Source organism: Cervus elaphus, chromosome 5 (genome assembly GCF_910594005.1).
Source record: "Cervus elaphus chromosome 5, mCerEla1.1, whole genome shotgun sequence".
Taxonomy (NCBI): domain Eukaryota; kingdom Metazoa; phylum Chordata; class Mammalia; order Artiodactyla; family Cervidae; genus Cervus; species Cervus elaphus.
Window position 1 is genome coordinate 96,104,614 of NC_057819.1, and position 27,634 is coordinate 96,132,247.

At 40.8% G+C, this 27,634-nt stretch overlaps 1 protein-coding gene across 4 annotated transcripts in view; it reads right to left on the bottom strand.

Annotated features, from left to right (window-relative positions):
* METTL16 (methyltransferase 16, N6-methyladenosine) overlaps positions 1 to 17,804 on the bottom strand; it is a 68,108-nt gene extending 50,304 nt beyond the window's left edge. Inside the window, exons 1-2 of one of the 4 annotated variants that reach the window (XM_043903388.1) lie at positions 17,666 to 17,804; positions 11,936 to 12,063 (exon numbers count right to left, since the gene is read on the bottom strand). In XM_043903388.1, coding sequence (XP_043759323.1) covers positions 11,936 to 12,063 — 128 coding nt within the window. In that variant the 5' untranslated portion in view covers positions 17,666 to 17,804. Of the gene's footprint in view, positions 1 to 4,013; positions 4,136 to 11,935; positions 12,064 to 17,665 lie in introns of those variants that run through there. The other 3 variants (XM_043903391.1, XM_043903390.1, XM_043903392.1) reach the window with 3 other exon arrangements.
* Between the last annotated feature and the right edge of the window lie 9,830 nt (positions 17,805 to 27,634).

Sequence of the window (27,634 nt, forward strand, 5' to 3'; positions counted from 1 at the left end):
ACCCATTCTGATGTCTACGTCCAAGCCTTACAACCTGAAATGCAAAATTTCAGAATTTTTCTATCGAAGCAACAATAACCTAGATACCTTATAAAATAAATGATGAAAAGTATTCTCTAAGAGCAGTACCTACTGATAGAATCGCTAACCTAAGGTTTCTCAATGTTATTATGCACTGGCATTTTGAATAAAACTGTGAAAATCAGGAACTGCAAACTGAAATATTTAGCAGCTACTACGCAAAATGCCAATCCTTGACAAGATATGTTCTTGTGCCAGAATGCAAGTCAACACACTGAGCAGAGTCACGACCGCAGACGTGTCTGCTGAGCCACGCTGTGGCGCAGGGCCTGGCCGTGGCGGTCGGCAACAGACAGTCTGTGGTCGAGCAGTCAGGCCAATGGCTACACTAGCAGCACTAAGCCCGATGACACAGACCACCATTTCAAAGGGGATGGTCACCAGGCAGCTCCAGGTAATTAATATCAAGTGGGTTTGCAGCTTACCTTTGCCACATCTCTAAAATTTTCAAATGAAACCAGGAACCTGTATCTTTAAATGAAATTTTTCTGATTCTTAAAATCTATGTGGACAATAAATAACTGCAAGTCTCATACAATTCACAGGCTGAAAGGTGGCAACCTCTACTGTAGAGAGCGGAATAACAAAGTTGGGTTACCTGGCTACTCTGTACTTTTAAAGTAGTATAATAGTGTTTCACTCTTTTTATTTATTTTATTTTATTTTATTTTTGTTTCACTCTTTTTAAATACTACTTTGCTCAACTGAGTTATATGGACCAGGTCAGAATTTTTTTTTTTTTAATTTTTTATTTTTTTAGGTCAGAATTGAGAGGCTGTGATTGCTTCATTCCTTTATTTATTCAACAGATATTATATGTCATCTATGTGCCAGCCATTGTGCAAAATACTGGAGATGTTGCAGTACGCAAATACAATCTCTCCCTTCATGAAGCTGACAGTCTGGTAGGTATTAATTCCCAGAATCATTCAAATATACATAAAACTGCCACTGTGATGAATACTATAAAAGCATAGGTACACTGTGCTATGAAACCTACATAGTAAGTGGAACTGCCTTGGGAAGGTCAAAGAAGGCTTCCCTGAGGACTAAAAGTAGAATAAAAACTTAACAAAGGAAAGAACTGAGAGAAGGGAACGTGGATGGCATCTTAGAGTCCTAAGTAAAGGGAAGAGCAAGTGCAAAGACCCTGAGGCAGGAGAGAACTTACGCGGCATCCCTGGTACTGAGAGACAGCCACTGTGTCTAACATGCAGAAAGCAAGATAAGCATGCATGGTTTAAAATGAGGCTGGAGAGGAAGAGAGAAGCTTGATCACAGAGGACCTTATAATTATGGTAACCATATAATTTTATCAATTAATTCAGGACTCTTCTGAAAGTGAAAGAGCTATTAATCACATCAGGATAATTATAATCTATGTTAAGGAGTTAGGTCTAGTATGGAATAAAGATGGACCGAGTGGAAGCAAAGATGCCAATTAGAGAGCTACTGCCGTAAAAGGCTGGACAATGGCAGCAGTGGCAAAGACAGGGAAAAGTGACAGCAATTTAGACACATTCACGAAAGAAAACTTACAAGATTTGCTGCTGATGGACTGATACGCAAAGTGAGGGAGGATGTGTTTACAGATGTCTCCTAGAGTTCTGGCTTGTTCAACAGGATAGACAGTGCCAATTGCTGAATCTGGGAACTCTGGCAGAGAACCATTTTTGAGGAAACATATCATATTTGAGAGCCATGTTTGAGACATCCCAGTGCAGATATTGAGTAAACATGATCTCTAGGTATAGAACTCAGAAAACTGGTCTGCACAAACAAATGTATGAGCTATTTGCAAACAAACAAATGAGACCCTAGCATAGGTGACAGTGTCTAAGGAGAAAACACAAAGTGAGAGGAAAAGAGCTTCCCACTAAGCCTGAAGAGTCCTTTAATGGCTGTATGGACAACTGTTACAGAGGAAGCTACATCAGGAGACAGAGAGGGTGGAAGAAGGAAAACGGGAGAGTGTGACGCGATGCCAATGACACCAAGGGAAGAAGGTGTCCATGAAGGGTAAGCATGTCAGCAGAGAAAACTGCTTCTCGGAAGCCAAATGAAAACTGAAACTGGATTCAGTAATTGTGACACCTTTTCAGAAGCTGCTTTTGGAGTGGTGGAATTTAGAATCTACCATGAAATGTGCTAAAGATTAAGTATGGTATGAAAAAATAGAGACCAGAAAAATAGGTAACTCTTCAAGAAGGTGAGTTATGTAAGGGAGAGAGGGGGCAGGGACAGGGCTGATGGAGAGGTTTCTTTATTAATTTTTTAATGGAAGACTTAAACATGTTTAAAAGTCAATGGAAAGTCACACAGGCCACATACTCTGATTTGATTTATAAGAAACATCCAAAACATGCAAAGTTTTAGAGACAGAAAGCAGATTAGTGGTTTCTAGGGGTTGAAGAGACAGTAGTGGGGAATGATTGCTCAATGTGTTACAGGGTTTCTTTTGGGGGTGATGAAAGTGTTCTGGAATTAGATAGCGGTGATGTTTGCACAACCTGTGAACCTAGTAAGAACTGAACTATACACTTTAAAATGATGATTTTATGATATGTGAATTATATCTCAATTTTTTTAAAACTCGAAAGGAAGAAGCTAGTTGACAGACTTTAAGTAAAGGAATTTACTGGACTATGTAAGGTTCTTGAGATGCGGGAGGGTAGAGAGGCCAAAGTACACAGGGCAAATTTAACTGAATTAGATTTAGAATATAATAAGAAGTTATAAAAATAATAACAGGTTGTCAAACAGAAACAAAAGCCAAATGTATGGCCTCTTGTTGAGTTTCCATCAACTCATACCTACCCACAACAAAATTTAAGAATTTTTTTAACTTATCACACCTATGGTCAAATAAGCAATGAGACAGTACGATTACATAAAATCAAAGATTCTGGAGCAGTTATAAATGACCTTTACTGTTAACCCTTTATTAGCCAAAGAACCAAACTCCTACTTACAAACTAGTAAGAAACTACCTTGATCAATCAAGTTGATCTCTTAAATGCGAATTCCTATTTTAGCTGATGAGCAAATGACAGGGAAGAAAAACTTAGTCATCCAAACTCTCATTTGCTCTTTCCAAGTACAGTTAAGAGTACTCCAATTTTTCTAGCTAAGGCCAGTGACTTACTGTAAATTTGGTGAAACGTGAAAAAAAAAGTCCAAGAGTAAGGGAAACAGTTAAATATAATTAAGCTTTACAGAAAAATTAGGAACAACCTAAAAGCAGTCAACAGGGGAGTTGACTGAATGCATCCACATAAGAGAACACTTTTCAGTCGTGAAAAGCAGTAAGACTGGGCTGACCCACAGTCTTGTATGAGGAGGGTTCTTTAACATATTAAACTAACAACAACAAAAACAAAACCCCAAGTTTGGGAAAAAGCACATATGTACATTATAATCACATTCTTGTAAAAATAAAAATAAGACAAAGAGACCCTCTATATGAATACACACAGAAAACGATTTGGAAGGGTGAGAACCACCTCTGATGTGGACATTCTCATATTGTTGTATTATCTGCATACATGTCACATAATATCACCTTCAAAACAACAGCAAGTGTTCTGTAACTATATGGAAAATGCTTAAGTCAAGTGGGGGTTAAAAAAAAGTCCTTTGGTTATACTTGTATCAAAATTACAGCCAAAAATATTACCATATATTAGTAAGTCAGGGCTTGGAAAAGAAAAGACAAAGTAACTTGATCTCTAGGGTGGAAGAACTTTTTTTTGACCTTTTTTCTTTTATGTATGCAACATTACCACTATAAATGTAGGTAGGAAGGATATATTTAAATAATTTCCCCATTAATGTAATGTGAAATGTTTGTATAATATATAAATATTTGTATAATAATAATTTTAAAAATATCTTTTTCAAAAATGGAAAACAGATCCTTGGTTCCAGAGTACCTGTTTTCTGTGAAAGTGGGCCAATTCTTCCGGAGACCAAACCAGAGTATTTCCCACACTGACAGCAATTACCAAGAGATAGTTGCACAGCTTGAGCATTAATTACATGGCTTCATGAAACACTTGGAGCAAGAGAAACAGCAGTATAATTAATATTTTCTTAGTGCCTTCAAACAGAGTTGTTGTTTATATAAACAATTCTCATTATTTTAAAGAATGTACTTACTTTGATGGGATAGAACATATAACTTATTAATAAGGAACTATATCCTAATCACCAAAAAGTATAAGACATCAAGCAGAAGCTAGTCTAACTGAAGAAAATAAACAAAAGTCAATGAAGAGCTGATTCTCAGACTTTGTGAGCCACACGAGTGGTTGTTTACTTACTTCTAAGAAAATACAGACACTAATCTGAGGGTTGGAAATCTTTTTGTAGGACAGAAGTGAAGTCATCCGACTTCTCTAGTTAATTATCTAGGTCACTTTAGTACCCTGGGACATTCAAAATTCCTCAACACAGGCAAGATCTTTTTTCATTCTCATTTCTGAGAGCACGGGGAGGCACAGGGACTAAAATTAGCTCTCATGTGGAAATTAGCAATTTATTCCATCAGTCTTTGTTGTTCGCTTAACACATCCAGCTCCATAAAACAAAACAGCCTATTGTCAACAGGCTCATGCCTGATTTCCCCAGGATGACTCTTGCTCTGGTATTGATGAATACAGTATCACCATTATGGATGGAGTTTGGAAAGATACATTCTGTAACCATGGTTAAAGTAACAAGCATTGTAACACTGTACAGGCTGAACCTTAGGTAACAACAGAGGCTGAAGCCTCCCCACCTTACTCCAACACTGGTTTCTATTCATTAGGTCTTCACTGGGGTGCTAAAAATGGTACAGTCATAAACTATGCCACAGCCCTTCAATGCTGGGACTTTGGTTTTGAAAACAAATCATTTAAGTGTCATACTCTATTCAGACTCAACTGACAGGGCTCAAGTAGACTGCAGGATGTTCCTATGGGGCTGGTTACTGTGGAAAAGCACAAACTGAAATCTAATTGCAATGGTCAGATATGATTACAACAAAGCAGAGACAGATGCAGGGAAGAGAGAGAAAGAGAGAGAGAGATCACACCAGCAATCCTTGATACTTTATCAAGTATACCAGGCTTACTAACAGTAAGAATAAATACCCTTTACTAAGTTTCTCCAATGTGTTCGGTCACTTTGCACATGTCATTGCTAACCTTTATGACAAACATCCAAAGTATGCCCTTTTATCCCTCCTTTTTAGATGAGGAAATTCAGTCTTAGTAAAGCTAAGAAAATCATCTAAAACCTCACAGCTGATAAGTAGCACTCTCAAGACTAGTCCTTAGGATGACTCATTCAGAAGTGCCCCTCTTTCCACACCACACCCTGGTTGCCTTCAGAGAGCACTTCAGGGCTCAGCAAATAAATGACACTTCAATCCATTTTAGGTCTAATGCTCTGTCCAGTATTCCTTTATCAACACTAGCTGGATGTGCATTTTGGCCATTCTTTTTTGTGTATCTTCTTGAGTTAAGTTAAAGCAGGTAAGTGTTAGTTGCTCAGTTGTGCCTGACTCTTTGTGACCCCATGGACAGCAGCCCACCAGGCTCCTGTGTCCATGAAATTTTCCAGGCAAGAATACTGGAGTGGGTTGCCATTTCCTTCTCCAGGGGATCTTCCCAACCCAGGGATCAAACCCGGGTCTCCTGTACTGCAAGCAGATTCTTTACCAGTTGAGCTACTAGGGAAGCCCGTTAAGTTAAAAAGCTACTATAAAAATAAAGAACACGCTACTGATGCATATAATCATAAATGACTCTTACCTAAAAAAGCAGGAAGGGGGGTGATGTCCTGAAGGAGGTAGGTCGTTTACCCTTAAAAAAAAAAAAGGACATCTCTTCTACTTCTATCGTGTGTGTGTATGTTAGACACTCAGTTGTGTCCTATGCTATGTGACCCGTGGACTGTAGCCCACCAGGCTCCTCTGTCCATGGAATTCTTCAGGCAAGCATACTGGACTGGGTTGCCATTCCCTTCTCCAGGGGACCTTCCCAACCCAGGGATCAAACCTGGGTCTTCTGCATTGCAGGCAGACTCTTTACCATCTGAGCCACCAAATCACAGACCCCTTATGTGCTTATTGCCAACTTCAGATAAACTCACACTCTCCCACTGGTAAAGTAAGAGAAGTTCTCCTCAAGTTCGCTTCATCCTCTTTCCAACCCCTCACAGACAAATTTGCTTCACCTTGCAAAAACTTTTAAAATTACCTTTGCCTGTCACAAAACCACCACTGTGAACACCAGGTTCATGATTTTAAGTCCTTTTCTATGCACAGCATATCTGCAGATACTTTGGTTTCAGTCTGAAACAAAATCTTGTTTTATAATCTGCAATACCCATTCCCTGGACTACATGGTATTCCACTGTAGGGGACTGCACTGTAAGAATATACAATTTTGGAAATACAAATTATTTTCAATTTTCCTTGTTATAAACATCTTTGGAATAAACATCTTCAAATATACATTATTTCATTCAAGTACACTTTTAGAACTGTCAAAGCTGCAATCCTACCAGCATTTTATCACTATGCCTATTCAACTACATTTTTGCCATTGATGAATAGTGTATATTTTACCTTTGCTAATTTGGTCCGTTTTGTCTTTCTTCTTTTTGTAAATTGCCTTTTTTTTTTTTTTTGTAAATTGCCTATTTTTATCCTTAAGCTATATATTAAGGTTTTTTCCTTTTTCTTATTGTCTTCTAAGAGTTTTTCACATTAAGGGAGCTAATTCTTTGCTATATGTTATAAATGCTTAGACTATATGTGTTGTCACGTTTTACTGCTTCTTGATATGTAAAAGTTTTTATTTCTTAGGTAGTTGAATCCATAAAATTTCTTATATGAATTCTATCCTTGGAGTTCACTTAGAAAGACTATTCCTATACCCAACGTTCAACAGTTCACCTATACGTTTTTTCCTAGTATTTAAATAAAATAAATATACTGAAATCACTAAACCATCAGGAATTTAGTTTGCATAATACATAGGAAAGGGAATCTAATGCACTTTCCCCACAGCTGTTTCAACTGCATCTATTAAAAATCCATTACTAAAATAAATAAATAAATAAAAATCCATTACTTAAAAAAAAAAACAAAAACATTTCTGTCTAGTTCCACCCTTAACAACCTGAAATGCTCTTATTCTACATTATAGTCTTTACACAGTGGGGTGGCATCTTACTTAGGAGTCAGGTTCTAAAGTAAGCATGTAAAGTGAAAATCCAAAATAACACTGTGACATCTCTTTAATCATTCACAGCACTGTAACCCACATCATGAGGAACACGCAGGAGTCGAGACTGATTAAGAAAGGCAGATTCACCCTGTCCACACTACACTCCCTCTGGGAGGTTCAGTACCGAGTAGAGTGCAGGCTGGACTCACTCACTATTTAACGTGCACATGCTATTTAGACTTGAACGCCACTTTGTGCCAGACAATGGGGGCCCATTCCTGTGGCAATACTTCACTAATGTTTTAATTCCTTGAACTTCACAGTATATTAAATACCCATCTGGGAGAGTTTACACTCCTTCACCTTTCCATCATCCATTTAGAACATTTGCTTTGAGCATCTTTTTTTTGAACAAAAGAAATGTCATGTCATTTTCTCTCCCAAAAACCTCAGGAGGATTCTGATTTGGGAAAGAATTGACATATTAACTTTATTGAGCTCTCCCATCCAGAAACATACCGTGTCCTTAGATTCACTGTCTCCCCTAAATCCCTGAGAGCAATTCTGTTGTTTTATGCACATGGTCTTTTTTTTTTTTTTATGCACATGGTCTTAACGTATTTCTTTGCCAAATGTCTACCTATTTCTCTTTGCTACTGTGTACGGGATCTTTTATTGTAATTATATTTTCCAACTAGTATCTGGAAAGCTATCAATTTTTCTTTATTTATTTACATACATTTAAATATATATATGTATATTTTATTCTGTAATCATTTGAAAAATTTTAGGTGATTCTCAAATGTTTCTTCAGGTAGACAATAATCAAGCCATCTGTAAAATTGCAATTCTTTTTCTTTCTAATCTTTGAACTCAATAAATAAGAGAAGCAGGAGACTGAGTTAGAGAGTTCCAACTCAGTCCCTTCTAGTGTTAGAAGCTTGTGCCAGCTATTTAAAAAGAATGTGTGTTCATATTTGCAGATCAAAAGTTCAAAACATATCATTTAAGTCAAACCCATTGATTATATACTTTAGGCTCTCTATCAGTAGTTCTTAACCGTTTCTGGGTCAACTACCCTTTTAAAAGTGAAGTTCTAAATTATAGGTTAAAGCTTTAAGCCCTTCATGGACAGAGGCGCCTGGTGGGCTACAGTCCATGGGGTCGCAAAGAGCTGGACACAACTTAGCGACTAGACAACAACTCCAAGAAAAAGAGCATATTTAAAGAGTATTTTTGCCTAATTGTCTTTGAAGCATTCGCCGATCCTCTGAAAATCCCTAGGTCATTGTTGTTTATTTTTATCTACTTGGTTCGAACTACAAAGAAAAATGTCTCTGAATTACATCAAACACTTAAGTCTTCTGAAAGTTATTCCTTTCAGAAGACAAAAGACAAATGTGTTTACTTTTTTTAATAAATTGAGGCTTTTTGTCTTCTATTTTACTTTTCTTTAATTTGGAGGGAAGTCTCATTTCTAGCATGATTTTGCCCATCCCTTTATTTTTTATCGGCAATTTTAAGTTTTGAGCATGGCATCTATAAATAGCAGATAGTTAAGATTTTAAAGAATTATTCTCATGCATTCAACAAATATTTATTGAATGTATATTACTTGTCAGACACCCTTAAACCATTCAGATATGTTGTGATAACAGATCTTGTGGTCTGCTCTGAGTGATTTTTTTTTAAATATAAATCTTAAAGCCATCTTAAAAATCTAACCATTTAAAAAATCTTCCTCTGGTTCCTTAAAGTCTGAGCAATCAAGTTCATTCTTATTTGCATGCTATGAAAGGCTCTTTGTGACCTGTTCTTTGTCTTCCTTTCAGTCTCATCTCCCAGTATTCCCTAAGCTGTCATCCTATATCCACTTCAGCCCCATCTAATGCAGCTCTGCAAATGTACCAGGCCTTTCACAAAATTCTGTTCTCTACACTTGGAACTCTTCCGCCCTTCTATTCAGCCATCAGAATTCACTTCAAAGACCAAGGCCTTCACTAACACCACCTCCAAATCACTGTGGGTCCTTCTCTTCAGACTTCCGTTTTCAATTGTCTACCCAATACCCCACCTTGGATACTGCATAGACTTTTCAGATTCAATGTGCCCCCAAATGAAAATATATCATCTCCCCTAAACCAGCTCATCTGCCTTGTTCCTTACTGCAGTAAATAGCACTACCACCTAATCTCTTGCTAAACTGAGGTCACTTGGCTCATTCTTAATTTCTACCATGTTCTGCTAATCTTATTCATCAATTTCTCTCAAATTCATCCAGTGATCTATATCCCTCCCCCCTCTACAGAGTTAGGCCATCAATATATCTAATGTGGATTACTGAAACCAGTCCCTACTTACTTATACTTCCAGTCTTAATTCCCCCTGCAATCCATCTTCTACATGGCTCCTAGATTACATCTATCTAAACAATTCTGGTCCAACCTAAAGGAGATCAGTCCTGGATGTTCATTGGTAGGATTGATGTTGAAGCTGAAACTCCAATACTTTGGCCACTTGATGCAAAGAACTGACTCATTTGAAAAGACCCTGAGGCTGGGAAAGATTGAGGGCAGGAGGAGAAGGAGACAACAGAGGATGAGATGGTTGGATGGCATCACCGACTCAACAGACATGGGTTTGGATGGACTCTGGGAGTTGGTGATGGACAGGGAGGCCTGGCGTGTTGCGGTTCATGGGGTCACAAAGAGTCGGACACGACTGAGCAACTGAACTGAACGGAAACAATTCTGAATGCTACTGGCTTGCTTTAAAACTTTAGTAGATAAGGATGGGGATGGGTAATTCTGAAGACAAAAGAACTCGCCGCACATGAGCCTAAGATAAATTCCAAACTCACGGCCTTATGCAGCACTGCAAGCATCACCCTCTCAGCCTCACCTCCTGTCATGTGTCCACACCCCAGCAGCTTTTCCAGTCCCCACGACTGTGCTCTTCGCACATGCCACTCCCTCTGCCTATTAACACTCTTCTTTCTACCTGGCTCATTCTTCAGAACACAACTGAGACCACCTTTCTGTTTCAAATTATCCTCTAAATCCCAAGGTTGGGGTCAGGTTTCCCTTCTGTGCGATTCCACTGTGTGCTCCACAGGCTCAGCCACACTGAAGGCTAACTGCTTGTTTATTTGTCCACTTCCTCCACTAGTGTGTCAACCCCAAATATGGCCGTGACCAGGTCTTTCTTCTTTACTACAGCTTTCCTAGAACTTGGCACAAAATAGTTAAAAAATCAATAGATATTTAATCATTAAGTACATAATAAAAAAAAGCAAAAGAAAAAAAAATTAAGTACAAAAAAAAAAAGTAAGTACAAAAATAAGTATAGAGAAGAAACAAAGAATAACAAAACTGTATTTGTTCTAAAGCTACTAGGATAAATAAGCCTCCAGACATAATTATGAAATAAAGGTTTAAAAACAAAGGTAGAGGTGATCTAAACACATAGAAACACCAATTCAGTATCTTCAGGGTGATCTCTGAAGTAAGGTGCCAAAGATGAATCTTTAGAACTCTTATTTAAATAAATTTTTCATTTCCAGTTTGAAGTTTGTTTTCTAAGATGCTTAATATAGTAATATGGTAAGTAATACAGGCATTCAGACATGGAGCTGTGCTCAACTTTCACTGAGTAAAACAGACACTAAAGCTTGGAAATCACAGTTCTAGGGCATGTGACTTAACCTTGCATATTGGTAGGGGAGTGGCGTCACAGAGCTCTTTGAGAAACTGGCAAAAACCAAGGATTATATCCCAGAAAAACAATATATATATATATATATATATAGTTTTAGGATTTCTAGGATATCTTGGCCCCCACGTTAAGTCCTGCCCTGGGGCCTCCCCTTCAATAAGAAGTCTGCCAGGAGGAAGGATGAGGTCAGCAAAATGCCTCAAGCCTTCTGATCCTATTGTTCCTGACCTTCCCACTTCTCCCCAAATCCTGCTCTTCTTCCTCCCCACAGGTGAATGAACACATTTTCCCCAGGCAGGCTTGAAATTTCCACCCTCCTCTGTAACTCACATAGAATTTAGGATGGCAGAATTTAAAGATCTCCTTCTCAACATAAACATCAGTTATTCCCATACCATTATCATCATCTCTGCCATTTCCTGAAGCATCATACCTATTATTTTCTTAATTTTTAATAATTAAATTTTAAACTTGAATTTAGTGACATCCTAAGTAATACTGATGTGAAATCAGTTTTGAGGTCCTGGTTATTATTCTCCTACCTCATAACAAAATAGCTATACACTTAAAATAAGGACCTCAGACCCCCACCAGGTCTTAGGGCACAATCCTAAGGTTTCTGCAGTTACCCTGGTGAGTAAGCAATAATCTGGACATCAAGAGGTCTTTTTTGTTGTTGCTTTCTGGGTTTTTTTACTCAGAAGGAAACTTAAAAGCCTTTGGTCCAATCTTCTTATTTAATAGATTAAAAAGCTAAAACCAAGAGAAGGGATTTGTCCAAGGTCAGGTGAGAAGTTTAAGGAAAAGTCTAGAATTAGTATTCAGGTCTACTATCAGTCCAGTATGCTTTCCACTATGCGGGGTCCATTCAAATTACACTAGAATAATACTGTATCAAGAATTCTTCATCTGTTACCTACCTCACTCTTCCATTCAGATTTATCTGAACATGTTGCTTAAAATCTGGATATTTTGTTGCCAGATATGCAAAGTCAGGAGGTTTGTCCTTGTATCTATTTCTTGCATGCATTGATTTACTCAGAGCCATCTTTAAAAAGAAAAAAAGGGGGGGGAGGGGAATCAGCATATTTAGTTAAAATCAACAAGAAAAGTTGTGGTTGCCAAGTCAACGGTTACAGCTAACACATCTTTGCTAATCAAGTGAGAAAAAAGAAGCTATATTTTTAAAAGTATACAACAAATAAGCACATGAAAAGATGTTCTATGTCATTAGGGAAACACAAATCAAAACCATAATAAGATATCAATTCATACACATTAGGATGGCTACTATTAAAAAAGAAAAAAAGAGAAAATAGCAAGTACTGGCGAACATACGAAGAAACTGGAGCCCTCAGGCATTGCGGGTGGGAATGAACATGGTATGACTGCTGTGGAAAAGCTTGGTGGTTCTTTAAAAAATTAAACATTACCATATGATCCAGCAATTCCAGTCCTACGTATAGATCCAAAGGAACTGAAAGCAGAGATTCAAATAGGTACTTGGAATGTTCCCAGCCTTTCCACACTGTTCATGGGGGGAAAGCTGGCTTAAAACTCAACATTCAAAAAATTAAGATCATGGCATCCAGTCCCATCACTTCATGGCAAATAGATGGGGATACAATGGAAACAGTGAAAGACTTTATTTTCTTGGGCTCCAAAATCACTGCAGATGGTGACTGCAGCCATGAAATTAAAAGACGCTTGCTCCTTGGAAGAAAAGTTATGACCAACCTAGACAGCATATTAAAAAGCAGAGACATTACTTTGTCAACAAAGGTCTGTCTAGTCAAAGCTATGGTTTTTCCAGTAGTCATGTATGGATGTGAGAGTTGGACCATAAAGAAAGCTAAGCACCAAAGAATTGATGCTTTTGAACTGTGGTATTGGAGAAGACCCTCCAGTGTCCCTTGAACAGCAAGGAGATCAAACCAGTCAATCCCCAAGGAAATCAGTCCTGAATATTCACTGGAAGGACTGATGCTGAAGCTGAAACTCCAATACTTTGGCCACCTGAGGGGAAGAACTGACTCATTGGAAAAGACCCTGATGCTGGGAAAGATTTAATGAAGGGAATGACAGAGGATGAGATGGTTGGATGGTATCACTGACTAGATGGACCAGAGTTTGAGCAAGCCTCAGGAGTTGGGGATGAACAGGGAAGCCTGGTGGGCTGCAGTCTACAGGGTCGCAAGGAGTTGGACACAACTGAGCGACTGAACTGAACTGACTGAATGTTCATGGCAGAGTTGTTCACAATGGTTACAAGGTGGGATGCAGCCTCACATATTCACAAGTAGACAAATAATCAAAATGTGGAAAGTATATACATTGGAATATTATTCAGCCCTAAAGGGATGAATTCAGACACACACTACAACATTTATGAACCTTAAAAACATTATGCTAAGGGCAATAAGCCACAAAGAGGAGGGCAAATACTATATTATTACACTTATATGAAGAGCCAACAATAGGCAAATTCATACAGAGTAGAATAGAGGTTACTGGGGGTGGGAGGATGGTGGAACGGTGAATTACTGTTTAATGGTATATGGTTTGTGTTTAGGATGATGAAAAACTTATAGAAATGGATGGTAGTGATGGTTGCACAACACTGTGAATATACTTAAAGCCACTGAATGGTACACTTAAGAAAGTTTAAAATGGTAAATTTTGTTATATGTATTTTACCACAATTTTTAAAAACATATATGCAACACATGATGAATCTTTTTCTTTTAAACCAAGGGAAGAAAACTGAAACTATTCCCTTTAAAAGCATCAAAGTGAAAAATAAATAAATAAATAAAAAATAAAAGCATCAAAGTGGGACTTCCCTGGTGGTCAAGTGGCTAAGACTCCAGGCTCCCAATGTAGGGGCCCCAAGTTCAATCCCTGGTCAGGGAACCAGATCCCACATGCTGCAACTAAGACCTGATGCAACCAAATAAACAGAAAATAAAAGCATCAATGTGGCAGAAGGCAATATAATCTATCACCAAGAATACCACAGTCAGAGGTTAGTTTTTACAGTGGTCTTGAACGGACTATTTGGTTGTGCACCATGAAGTCACTAAAGTTTCAAAAAGCATCGTTTTCTTTTTTTAACTTCCTGATTTCAAACTCTACCAAAAAACATCTTCTATTTCAACTTCTTTTATACGTTTCAGTCTTGCCATTTCTAGGTAGCTAAAACCAATCGAAAACAAACACAATAATTTTGTTTTCCTTGAGAATACACAGAGGAAAAAAGTTAACACATTTATAGCCAGAAATAAAAACCAGAAGAAAAGTCATTGCAGTAGTTGAGTAAATCTCTAAGCAGTTGGTAATTTTAAAAATACTTTAGTGTATATCTCTAGATGGTAGGAGTTTCTTCTTTTCTTTATATCATTCTGCATTTTCTACTTTTTTCATAACAAACATTCATCCAAATGGTACTATGTAAGTCAGAAGCCTAAGAGTCACCTGATAGTTCTCTATCCCTCTTGTATTCCAAAAAAGGACCAGTCACATGGATTTTACCTGCTAAATCCCTCTCAGATCCATCTATTTCTCCCCAGGCTCCCCTACAGCAGCTCACACAAGTCTGCCCACACTGCTACAGCAGCCTCGTAACTGGTCTCCATGAACCCACACTTTTTCTCTCCATGCCTTTTTCCACCGTGTAGTGATCATTTCTAAACACAAATCTCACTGTGTCCTCCTCCCATGCCCAGTTGTTCAAAACTTTACTTTTAGGAGAAAAACAAAAAACATTACTTCAGCATACACACAAGACCCAGCACAGTGTGGCTTCAGCATCAGCTGAAGTCTCACCGTTGGTCTTCTTTCTCTCCCTCCACTCTGGCAATAGGGTCTTTACACAGATCACCCCTTTTGTCTGTAATGTTCTTTTCTCTCCCTCTTCACCTGATTAATTCCTACTCATCCTTACTACCACAATTCAAGCATCTCTGCTTCAGGAAGGTCTTTCCTTCCTTAATTTCCCCAGGTCAGCCACAGCAGCTACTGTAAACTCTTAGGGTGTCCCTGGTGGCTCACTGCTAAAGAATCCACCGGCCAATGAAGGAAACACGGGTTCGTTCCCTGGGTCGGGAGGATCCCCTGGAGATGGAAATGGCAACCCACTCCAGTATTCTTGCCTAAGAAATCCCATGGATAGAGAAGCGTGAAAGCTACCGTCCAAGGGGCTGCATGAGTCGACATGACTTAGCAACTAAACAATAACAGAATCTCCTAGCAATAAGCACGTTTCCTTTGCAGGCTTTGTTAGAGATGTAACTTTACATAGTTATAAATGTTAACACTCTAACTCAGGTTTTTGATAGCTTTTCACATTTAAGAACCATTTTCAAAAAAGAATTGTCTTCATTACAGACAATCGAAATCACGCAGCTAACTGCCCACCAGACCACTCACTTAAAAGGCTCAAAAGCACTTCATGCACAACATGCCCAAAATGAAACCATGTCTACCCACCCCAGATAGGTCCTCCTCTAATCCTCCCTATTTGCTGAATGATACCAAGATCTTCCTCATAGCACAAAAGCAAGAAATCTTCAGCACCTTTTCTACCCCACCTCCTCCATTCCAAACACACTATGTCCTGAATATTCTGTCTCCTAATTATTTCTTGGCCCTATCCATTTTTTGGAGAAGGAAATATCTTCCTTCTCCAAAAAATACTTCCAAAGTATCCTTTTTTTCCCCCAGAATTTTATTTTATTTCATTTTTAAAAATTTCAATCTTATTTATTTTTTAATTGAAGGATAATTGCTTTACAGACACTCCAATATTCTTGCCTGGACAATTCCTTGGACACAGGAGCGTGGGGAGCTACAGTCCATGGGGTCACAAAGAGTCGGACATGACTGAGCAACTAACATTTTCACTTCACTTTCAATTTTTCACCCTTCGCAACTCCACATCTCTAGGCCAGAGAACATAATCATCTCTTTCTTGGCTGACTACAATAGCCTCAAACTGATGTCTCTCTAACCACTCTCGCCCCAACAATCCACTTCATCCTGGTGACAACATACCCCTCCTCCCACCCCAATGCAAACCTGAACATTCCTAGGTAAATCCCTTCAGCGGCTTCCTAAAACTTTTAGGCTGATGAAATTCAAAATAATTAACAAGGCACACTTAAATCTATCCCTCCAAACTCATTTGTTGCCACTTTCTCCTCCCTGTCTGGTGAACATCATGGAACACACATGACACTCTGAACACACAGGGACAAATTAAATTACAGATATGGTAGAATCACTTCCTTCATTATTCAACCCTTCTGATCAGAACAGATACACATCGAATCAAAAAAAGCCACTTCTTTGCTAACAGAGCTCCCTATACAGGCAATGGGTTCTTAGCTAAATCTACCCCATTCCTCAGAGTTTAACTGAGTGTCAGCCCTTACCTGGCATCAGCGTTGTCACTCTCCACTTCCCTCCAAACTTTTCTCTTTCTGGCTCATTCTGCTCTAGTCACGCAGGCTTCCTTGTCCTTTCCCTATCAAGTCTGGCACACTCCTGCCTCAGGGGTTCTGTACTTGCTGTCTGGTCTGCACGGGCTGCTCCTCCCCCAAAAATACATACATGCAAGGTACCCTCAGTTTGTTCAGGTCTTTGATCAAACCTCACTTTCTTCCTGATACCTCTTCTGAGTACCCCCATTTCAATGAGCAGCGAGTGAACACCTTTGTCTCCCTTAGTTGCTTCAGTCTTCTTCATAGAACTTACCCATCTGACATTCCATATATTTTACTTTTTAAACTTTGCCTTGCCAGTAAGCTTCATGAGGGAAAACACTTTGTCTATCTTTTACACTGTGATATCCCAGAGCCTAAATTAGGGCCTGGAGAGTAGATAAGCAATAAGTGTTTTTTGACTGAAAGCACGATGGAACTCCTACACTGTCCAGGGCACTTAAAACACAGAACTCTCATTCTTGATAAGCAGTCCCCATCTTGAGTCTCTAAAAGGCTCAGGCCTAGGACTGGACTTTTTTCTTCCGGGTTACCAGTGCAGAAAGTCAAAGTGGTAGACCTTCATTTAAGTACGCTGACGCTTCCACTTTCTTTAATCTTTCCCATCTCCATGCTTCTGTTTCCTTGGTTCCTCCCGACTCTTTAATAGTCCTCTTCAACTATCATTCGTTACTTAATACATAATTCTGTAAAATAATCTATATTCTGCTCTCAGAACTTCTAATTCCTTCTGCACAGATCCCTGCAACTTCTAATTTCTATTTTCTCTCGTCTCCCTTTCTCATAAATCCGACTTTTTCCATAGTTCCGCCACTGCCAGTTCTCCATCTCTTCCACTCCTTTCACGTCCTCACCTTACCCACTCATACTGTCTTCCCGCCTCAGTTTTGTGGATCTCTCTAAACCGCCTCCGCCTAGGGGGTCTTTCCTACACAATACTAGTCTCCATTCTATTGCCAACTCCTCCCACCCATCCCACCACACATACGCCCCCGCGCACGCACGCACGCACACACACACACAATCAGGTCTCTCTCCCTAGATCCCAAAGCCAGCACCTCACAGGCCCAGAAACTGGGAATAGGGAACCTGGGTGCTACAAAGGTTAAGTGGACTCGCAACCCGTAAGAGTGATATTAAGTGACTCACCTCTGAAGTCAAAGTTCCTGCCAGGCGACTAGTATAGTGTGGACCTCTACAACCCCAGAGTCTTAACCACCCGCTGTGCGAAGACCCTAGAAACGCAGATGTTACGCTCCCAGTGCGCCACCATCTTGGGCCTCCATTAAATTTCGTGATTGGACAAGTAATTCTCGCGAGATCTGCAGCAGTTTCTGCAGAAAGAAGAAACTGTCGCGAGACCTGGAGTTTGCGGCTCTTTCTGTTAGAGGGAGGGGGGTGTGCTAGCAAGTTTTTTCAGAATGTTGTTCGTTTTGGGTGTACAGCATAGTGAAGCAGTTATCCATATAAATATATCTACTCTTTCTAAGATTCTTTTCGCATATAGGCCATTGCCTAGTATTGAGTAGAGGTCTCTGTGCTGTACAATAGGTTCTTATTAGTTATGTATTGATTTTTTCTATAGTAGTGTGAGCCAGAGGTGGCAAGAATATACAGAAGAACTATACCAAAAAAAAAAAATGTTAATGACCCCAGATAACTGTGATGGTGTGACCACTCACCTAGAGCCAGACATCCTGGCATGTGAAGTCAAGTGGGCCTTTGGAAGCATCACCACAAACAAAGCTAGTGGAGGTGATGGAATTCCAGCTGTTGTTGCTAGGTTGTGTCCAGCTGTTTGCGACCCCACGGACTGCAGCACACCAGGCTTCCCTATCCTTCACTATCTCCCTGAGTTAGCTCAAACTCATGTCCACTGAGTCAATGATGCCATCTAGCCATCTTATCCTCTGTCATCCCCTTCTCCTCCTGCCTTCAATCTTTCTCAGAATCAGGGTCTTTTCCAATGAGTTGGCACTTTGCATCAGGTGGCCAAAGTACTGGAGCTTTAGCTTCAGCATCAGTCCTTCCAATGAATATTCAGGTAGAACCACAGTTCAAAAGCATCATTTCTTTGGTGCTCAGCCTTTTTTATTGTCCACTGTCACATCTGTACGTGACTGCTGGGAAAACCATAGCTTTGACTATACAGACCAAATCCTAAGAGATGTTGCTGTGAAAGTGCTGCACTCAAAATATTATCAAATTTGGAAAACTCAGCAGTGGCCACAGGACTGGAAAAGGTCAGTTTTCATTCCAATCCCAAATAAGGGCAATGCCAAAGAATGTTCAAACTACCGCACAATTGCACTCATTTCACGTGCTAGCAAGGTCATGCTCAAAATTCTCCAAGCTAGGTTTCAACAGTACATGAACCGAGAACTTCCAGATGTACAAGCTGGATTTAGAAAAGGCAGAGGAACCAGAGATTAAATTGCCAACACCTGTTGGGTCATAGAAAAAGAGAATTCCAGAAAAAAGTCTACTTCTGCTTCCTTGACTATGCTAAAGCCTTTGACTGTGTGGATCACAACAAACTGTGGAAAATTCTTCAAGAGATGGGAACACCAGACCACCTGACCTGCCTCCTGAGAAACCTGGATGCAGGTCAAGAAGCAACAGTTAGAACCAGATATGGAACAACAGACTGGTTCCAAATTGTTAAAGAAGTACATCAAGGCTGTATATTGTCACCTTGCTTATTTAACTTATATGCAGAATACATCATGTGAAATGCAGGGCTGGATGAAGCACAAGCTGAAATCAAGATTTCTGGGAGAAATATCAATAACCTCAGATATTCAGATGACACCACCCTTATGGCAGAAAGCAAAGAGGAACTAAAGAGCCTCTTGATGAAAGTGAAAGAGGAGAGTGAAAAAGCTGGCTTAAAACTCAGCATTCAAAAAAATAGATCATGGCATCCGGTCCCATTACTTCATGGCAAATATATGGGGAAACAATGGAAACAATGACAGACTTTATTTTCTTGGGCTCTGAAATCACTGCAGATGGTGACCACAGCCATGAAATTAAAAGACACTTGCTCCTTGGAAGAAAAGATATGACCAACCTAGACAGCATATTAAGAAGCAGAGATTTTACTTTGCCGACAAAGGTCTGTACAGTCAAAGCTATGTTTTTTCCAATAGTCATGTATGGATGTGAGAATTGGACGATAAAGTAGGTTGAACGCTTAAAGAAGAATTGATGCTTTTGAACTGTAGCATTGGAGAAGACTCTTGAGCATTCCTTGGACTGCAAGGAGATCAAACCAGTCAATCCCCAAGGAAATCAGTCCTGAATATTCATTGGGAGGCCTGATACTGAAGCTCCAATACTTTGGTCACCTGATGTGAAGAACTGACTCAATGGGAAAGAGCCTAATGCTGGGAAAGATTGAAAGCAGGAGAAGGGGACAACGGAGGATTAGATGGTTGGATAGTATCACTGACTCAGTGAAGCCTCCTGTGCTGCAGTCCATGGGGTTGCAAGGAGTTAGACACAACTCAGTGACTGAACAGCAACAATGTGTATATATGTCAATCCCAATCTCCCAATTTGTTCCCCCTCCCCCTCTAGTGACCATAAATTTGTTTTTTACATCTGCAATGCTAATTTCTGTTCTGTACATTTATGTGTACGTTATTTTTAATTTATGTGTACTTTATTTTTATATTCCACATTTAAGTGATATCATGTTTTTCTTTCTCTGACTTCATCATGACAATCTCTAGATCCATCTATGTTACTGCAAATAACATTATTTTGTTCTTTTTATAACTAATAGTCCCTTGTGTATAAGTACTACCTCTCCTTGATGTGTATCACTTTTAAAGCCTTTACTGAATTTGTTACAATATTGCTTCTATTGTTTATATTGTGGTTTTTTGGCCATGAGGCATGTGGGATCTTAGTTCCCTGATTAGGGATTAAGTGCACACCCTCTACATTGGAAGAAGTCTCAACCATAGGACCACCAAAGAAGTTCCCAACCTTTTCTTTATCCATTTCTCTGTTGAGGGACATAGGTTGTGTCCATGTCCTGGCTATTTTAACAGTGCTGCAATGAACACTGGGGGTACATGTATCTTTTCAAATTAATTTTCTCTGGATATATGCCCAGGAGTGGGATTGCTGGATCATACTGTAACTCTATTTTTAGTGTTGTTGTTGTTGTTTTTAACGAACTTCAATACTGTTTTCCGAAGTGGCTGAACTAATTTACATTCCCACCAATGATGGAGGAGGGTTCCCTTTTTTCCACACCCTCTCCAGCATTTATTGTTTGTAGATGTTTTGATGATGGCCATCTGATACCTCATTTAGTTTTTATTTGCATTTCTTTAATAATTAGTGATGTTGATAATCTTTTCATGTGTGTGTTTTGTTGTTGTTGTTGTTTGTTTGCCATTTATATGTATCGTTTGGAGAAATGTCTATTTAGATCTTCTGCCCATTTTTTGACTGAGTTGTTTGGGTATATTTATATTGAGATGTGTGTATATTTTGAAAATTCGTTTTACTTTTCAACTCGGCTTTACTAATTTTTACCTCCTGTGGTAAGTAGAGTGAGCATTCGTCTCCCCATTTTACAATTGAGACAAAAAGATAAATGACTTTCAAAAGGCATGCAACTAGTAACAAAAGTAGGGCCAAAGGCTGAGCTTCTGGACCCCTACCTAGTACCTCTTTCTTTTGAAAAAAAGTTTTCCTGGGTCCTAGTAATTAATGTGAAAGCTTCTGGCAAACTGTTGTATTAATAATACAATTGAGAGAGACAGTGAAGACTTCAACTTCATGCATAACGGAATGTATCAGTTGTCACTAGAGGAGACGTGAGAAGTGTTTTCATTATCTGTCGTGTAACAAAACACCCCAAAACATATAGTTTATTTTAATTAAAACTTTTTATTTTTAACACCAAAAATTTTGTACTGGGGTATTATAGCCAGTTAAAAATGCTGTGATACTTTCAGGTGAGCAGTGAAGGGACTCAGCCATACATACACATGTATCCAATATCCCCCAAACTCCCTCTCCCATCCAGGCTGGCACAGAACATTGAGCAGAGTTCCATGTGCTATACAATAGATTTTTGTTGGTTATCCACCAACAATAACCCTGGTTTTCCTGGTGGCTCAGTGCTGAAGAGTCTGCCTGGCAGAGCAGGAGACATGAGTTCCATCTCTGATCCAGGAAGATCCCACATGCCAGGAAGCAAGTAGGCCTGTGCATCACAACTATTGAGGCTGTGCTCCAGAGCCCAGGAACCACAACTACTAAAGTCTGTCTACCCTAGAGCCCATGCTCTATAACAAGAGAAACCACTGCAATGACAACCCACGTAAGGCAACTAAAGAGTAGCCCCCGCTTGCCCAGACCTAGAGAAGCCAGTGCACAGCAACGATGACCCAGCACAGCCATAAACAAATAGAATTGTTTAAAAAAAGCCACTCCAGTATTCTTCCCTGGCAGATCTCATTCAAAGAGGAGCCTGGTGGACTATGGGGCTGCAAAAGAGTCAGACACGACTTCACAACTAAACAACAACAAATCAATCTTAAAGAAATTAAAATTAAAATAGCATTGTAAATATTTTATCTAAGGGAACTGGATCGGTCGTAAATGGAGACCAGTTAGGTAGGACATGGTAACGCAGCCATGAAAACAGTGTTCTTAGAATGTTTTAAAATGATGTGGGAAAATGTTTATGTTCTAGTGTTAACTGTGGAGAAAAAGGGATTGTCAATAGCCTGGTAAATCAACTGTGAAAAATGTGTGTATGTATATAAATAAAACTAGAAAGAAGCATAACTGAAAATAAAAACAGTGAGAGTTTTAAAAAAAAAGTTTAAAACAACAACCATATAATTAGCTCACTGTGGAATCTAGTCTGGGATTAGCCCTGCCATTTTTCTGCTGGCCTTACTGCAGGTTGTAGCATCAGCTGGGGACTGGTTCAGCAGGAATGATTGGGCCTCTCTCTTCCTGTAGACTTAAATTGTCTCCTTCTCCATGTGACTTTTCTACATAATGTGTCCAACAGAGTAGCCAGATTTCTTATGTGTTGGATTGCATGCATGCATGCTGAGTTGCTTCAGTCATGTTCAACTCTTTGTGACCCTATTGTAGCCCACCATGCTCCTCTGTCCATGGGATTCTCTAGGCAAGAATGCTGGAAAAAAAAAAAAAAAAGAATGCTGGAGTGGGTTGCCATGCCATCCTCCAGGGAATCTTCCTGACCCAGGGATCAAACCCATGTCTCCTGTAGCTCCTGCATTGCAGGTGGATATTTTTTACCACTGAGCCACCAGGGAAGCCCCCCATGGTGGCCTCCAAAAAAGGCAAAAGTGGAAGCTGCAAGATAGCCTCAGGACTGGTGTTTTCCCATATTTAATTGGTTAAAGCAAATCAAAGGGCCAGCCCAAATTCAGGAGTAGGGGACTATGTCAGGGTACCTTCCACTACTGGAAGGTATGGTTCACTGGGTCCCCTGGTGGAACAGAATACTACAGAAAGTTTTAAGTCTTTAGTTGGTAGTGACTTTTTATTTTTAAATTATCTAGTGCTTGCTTCTGGAAAGGTAAAAACAGAAAATGGCCTTGGAGGTATGGCTAGTAAAGTTGAAAGTGGATTGCTGGTGAATTTCTCTGTTAGCATCAAACAGATTGCCAACTCTTCTGTGGGTCAAACCAGAAAGATCATAGCTCTGCAGACAGGGATTTAAATTAAATTAAAGCCAAGGCTTTAATTCTGCCCCCACCATTTACTAACCCTTTGATAATGGACAATTTACTTAAAACTATTCAAGCCTTGATTTGCTCATTGTGCAAATCTCATAGGGTTGCTGTGAGAAATAAATTAAAAATACATATATAAAATATTTAGCATAGGGACTTCCCTGGAGGCCCAGTGACTATTTATCTTTTTTCCCCACACAGCTTGGGGAATTTTGGTTACCTCACCAGGGATCAAACCCAGGCCCCTGGCAGTTGAAGGGCAGAGTCCTAACCACTGGATTGTCAGGGAATTCCATGTATCACTAAAAAAATAAAAACTGTATTAAAGCAACAGGTCTTATCTAGGAGTGCACATCAGAATCCAGGGAAAGCTTTTTTAAAAATCCACATACTTTGATCCCACTCCAGGAAATTCTAATCCAGTGGGTCTGAGGTGTGACTGACAACAGTATTCTGCGCAGATATTCTTAAAAATTTCCACAGGTATGCTGTGTACCTTTGGTTGAGAACAGCTGTTTTCAGATAAACCTCATGAACTCCTAAATATCCTATATATAAACCTAATGTCCTGGGACTTACCTGGTGGTCTAGGGTAAGACTTCACATTCCCAATGCAAGTAGCCTGGGTTTGATCCATGGCCAGGGAACTAGATCCCACATGCCGCAACTAAGAGTGGGGATACCAAAACTAAAGATCCTGAGTCCTGCAACTAAGACCCAGCACAGCCAAATAAATAAATATAAATATTAAAGCTAATGTCCTACCAAGTTTTGGCTCCCTGAATGCAAGTCCTATGTCTCATTCATCAGCCCGCCCTCCTCCCCAAGTATATAGCCCTATAAAGTGTTGGCAAGTACACCTGCATTGAATCAAGCTTGAATGGGTATTAAATGACAACTTTGCTCTACTTTAATATCTTTACCAACATCCCATCTACTATTGACCATAATCACCAGTCCAGGGCCCCCTCTTTGCACCCTGCAGCCCTGAAATCTGCAGCAGGCAAAAGGAAAAGCAGGAGAAATGCCAGCCCTCCTGGCATCAGTAGCTACAAGCCTGGTGCAGGAGCTCTAGGAAGGCTGGCCTCAGAAAGCAGGCAAGGCTGGGTTCTACCTAACTTCTGGCTCTGAACCTCATTTTCCTCACCTGTAAAATGAGAATTACAGCATTGGCCATACCTACTCCCCAAGGATAGTGTGAGGCTCAGAAGAGGGAAGAACAGTGAGTGTGCTCTGACATTGTCCACAGGCACACACAATTAATGTGTTAAAAAGCAGAGCTATCACTTTTCTAACAAAGGTTCACCTAGTCAAAGCTGTGGTTTTTCCAGTAGTCATGTATGGGTGTGTGAGAATTGGACCATAAAGAAGGCTGAGCACTGAAGAATTGATGCTTTTAAATTGTGTTGCCAGAGAATACTCTTGAGAGTCCCTTGGACAGCAAGGAAATCAAGCTGAGGGGAGATAGAGAGACTCCAGGTTAGACATTTACAACTGGCCTCCTTTTTGCATTTCAGGAGGCATGAAGAAGTGGGCTCCAGGCTGGATACTTAACAACTGTTAGCATTTCCTGAAACAAGAGATAGATGGGCTCCAGTTAAGGCATTTACAATTAGCCTCTTGTTTGATCTCCAAAATGGATGTAACAACAGAAACAGGGTAAATAGCCAGTGTTTATCTCTTCCAAACACCTTAAGGTAGTAGTCATAGCAAGGACAAAGAGGGGCAAAACCCTATTTGAGTAAAGGATTAAGGGATCTCCACTCCTCCCTCTTTTGGGACAAGGGAGACACTATACATGTGCAGAAAGATTCCTTGTAGGTAAAAAGTCAAGGGATAATGCCAGGCCATCAGGAATCTTGCTCCTCCCAGAAGCCTTCACTTCAAGATCCATCTTGGCACACCCAGAAGAGGATCCCAGGGGAAAAGAAACCAGATAGATAATTGGCCTAAAGGAAGACAGAGGCCCAGAAGAGCTGACCTGTATAAATGACTTAACAGCCTCTTTACGGTGCTCCTCCTACCCTTTCTCTCCAGGTGTGCATCTTTGTCTTGTTTCTGTCTTAACAAATTGTTTGTCCATGTGCTCTCCCACTTGTTGTTCTGTTATGTCTCTAGTAATAAACTTTGTACCTGCATTTATAATTTTTGCCTCTATGATAAATGCATTTTTCACTGAGGACAAAGATCCAGGGGAAAAGAGCTTCTACCCTCTAACCCTTGCTCATCTGGTGGCTAGGATTCCTGGTTTTCATCCAGGCTCAATTCAGTTCAGTTGCTCAGTCGCGTCAGCCTCTTTGTGACCCCACGGACTGGGGCATGCTGCTTCCCTGGCCATCACCAGCTCCCAGAGCTTGCTCAAACTCACGTCCATCGAGTCGGTGATGCCATCCAACCATTCAGGCTACCCAGATTCAATTCCTGGGCAGAAAAGTAGGAGCACACCTCACACCACTGCTCATTACTGCCTCGCCATTGATCAAAATCAGTCAATCCTAAAGGAAATCAACTCTGAATACTCACTGGAAGGACTATTGCTGAAGCTGAAGCTGCAATATTTTGGCCACCTGATGCGAAAAGCCCAATTCATTGGAAAAGATCCTGATGCTGGGAAAGACTGAAAGCAAAAGGAGAAGGGAGGGCAGAGGATGAGATGGTTAGAGGACATCACCAACTCAATGGAAACGAGTTTGAGTAAACTCCAGGAAACAGTGGGGAACAGAGGAGCCTGGCGTGTTGCAGTCCATGGGGTCACAAAGAGTCAGATACGACTTTGCCACTGAACAACAACAACACACGTAAGGGATTGTAGCAGCTCTTGGTACTTCGGAGCCAGGGTCGCCCCCACAGTCCCTCCACCTCTCCTTCTAGAGCCCCAGGGGTGCGATATGCCTCCCAGCAAAAGCAGTTCAATCAGGCAACCATTCATTATGTACTCAACCAACAAAAGCGGAGAGGTTACCCTGTTCCAGGCACTGGGGTTGTAGAAATAGACCAGGCCTGCTCTCAAGGAGCCCCGAGGTCTCTGCTGAAGTGCAAAAAAGGGACACAGTTTTGATCCTGTGTGCACCGTTTAAAATGAAATAAAAACAACTTCGAAAACAATCGCAGACCAGTGGAAGAGACAAGTGAGTTATCGTAGCCTTGTGAACAGGGAGGGTTCGCACGGAGCCCAAAGTGTGGGCTTTAAGGGAAGGGCGCAGAGCTTGGTCAAGGGCGTTTCGTGGAGGCGGGGCCGGCGTATTCCAACTCCCCTTTGGTTCGCTTAACCCTCTAATCCACCCCCACCCCCCGGATTCTTTCGGGTCCCCGCTTCCTCCGGCTCCTCGTCCCCGCCCCGCCCCCCAAGTCCCGGCACCCTTCGCCCCGCGCCCTGGCATCCCCCAATTCCCTCCCGCCTCAGCCCCGTCCTCCTCAAGTTCCTCCAGCTCCTGCGTCCTCCAGGCCCTTAAGCTCGGTTTTCCCCGCAGGCCGCACCGCGCTGCGCCGGGCGAAGGCCTCTGGTTCTCCCCGGCCTTCGCCCACCCTCCCCGCCCGGCCCGGGACCAGAAGGCCGGCAAGGCCGCAGACCACTGCCCGCAATTCTCCGCCCCAAGCCTGCCCCCTCCTTGCCGCTGGGGCGGGGCCGCGGCCGCCCGCGTCTCTGGTCCCCAGCGCATCTCTGCCGGGGGCGGGAGGGCAGGCGGGGTGGGTAGCGAGACAAGCTCACTCGCGGAAGGGCCTGAGAACCTGCCGCTGAGACAGCGCTCAGAAAAGATGAGCTCATGTTGCTTTTCTCTGAAATCCTCTCCTACCTGCTCTGCTTATTAGGCTTAATTAAACTGCTCACTCTGGGAGCTGGAGGGGCGTTCCCATTCGTCTACGTTCAGGAGGCTGTCCTCTACTAATATTAAACAGCTGATCTAGGTGTTTATTACGGCCAGGCGCTGTCTGGGGTTTCAAAGACGTTCCCTCTTCTCCTTCACAAGCATCGAATGAGATGGGGACTGTGATTGCCCCATTTTAGAGAGGAGGAAGACTAAGAATTCTGCAGAAGGTGCGGCAGTAAGTTAGTGGTGGGACCAGAGCTGGAACCCCAGACCATCTGGCTCTCAGGCATCTATTTACCTCCACGATGTGCTGTCCCCACAGCACCTCTCCAGAGCTTATGAGCAAGGGTCTTGGAGCAAAGTGGGTTTGCGGCCCTTGAGGAATGGAACTAAATGGGCACATCGGGTTGTTTTTAAGTACCTTCAACTCAAAACACATCTTTTTTTAATTGTTTAAGGCAGTTTGAATTGGGTGTTACAATTGAACGTGTCCTTATTGAGACCAAATTTACATAAAGCTATTTGACCATTTTAAAGTCTGCAATTCAGTTTTTATTATATTCACA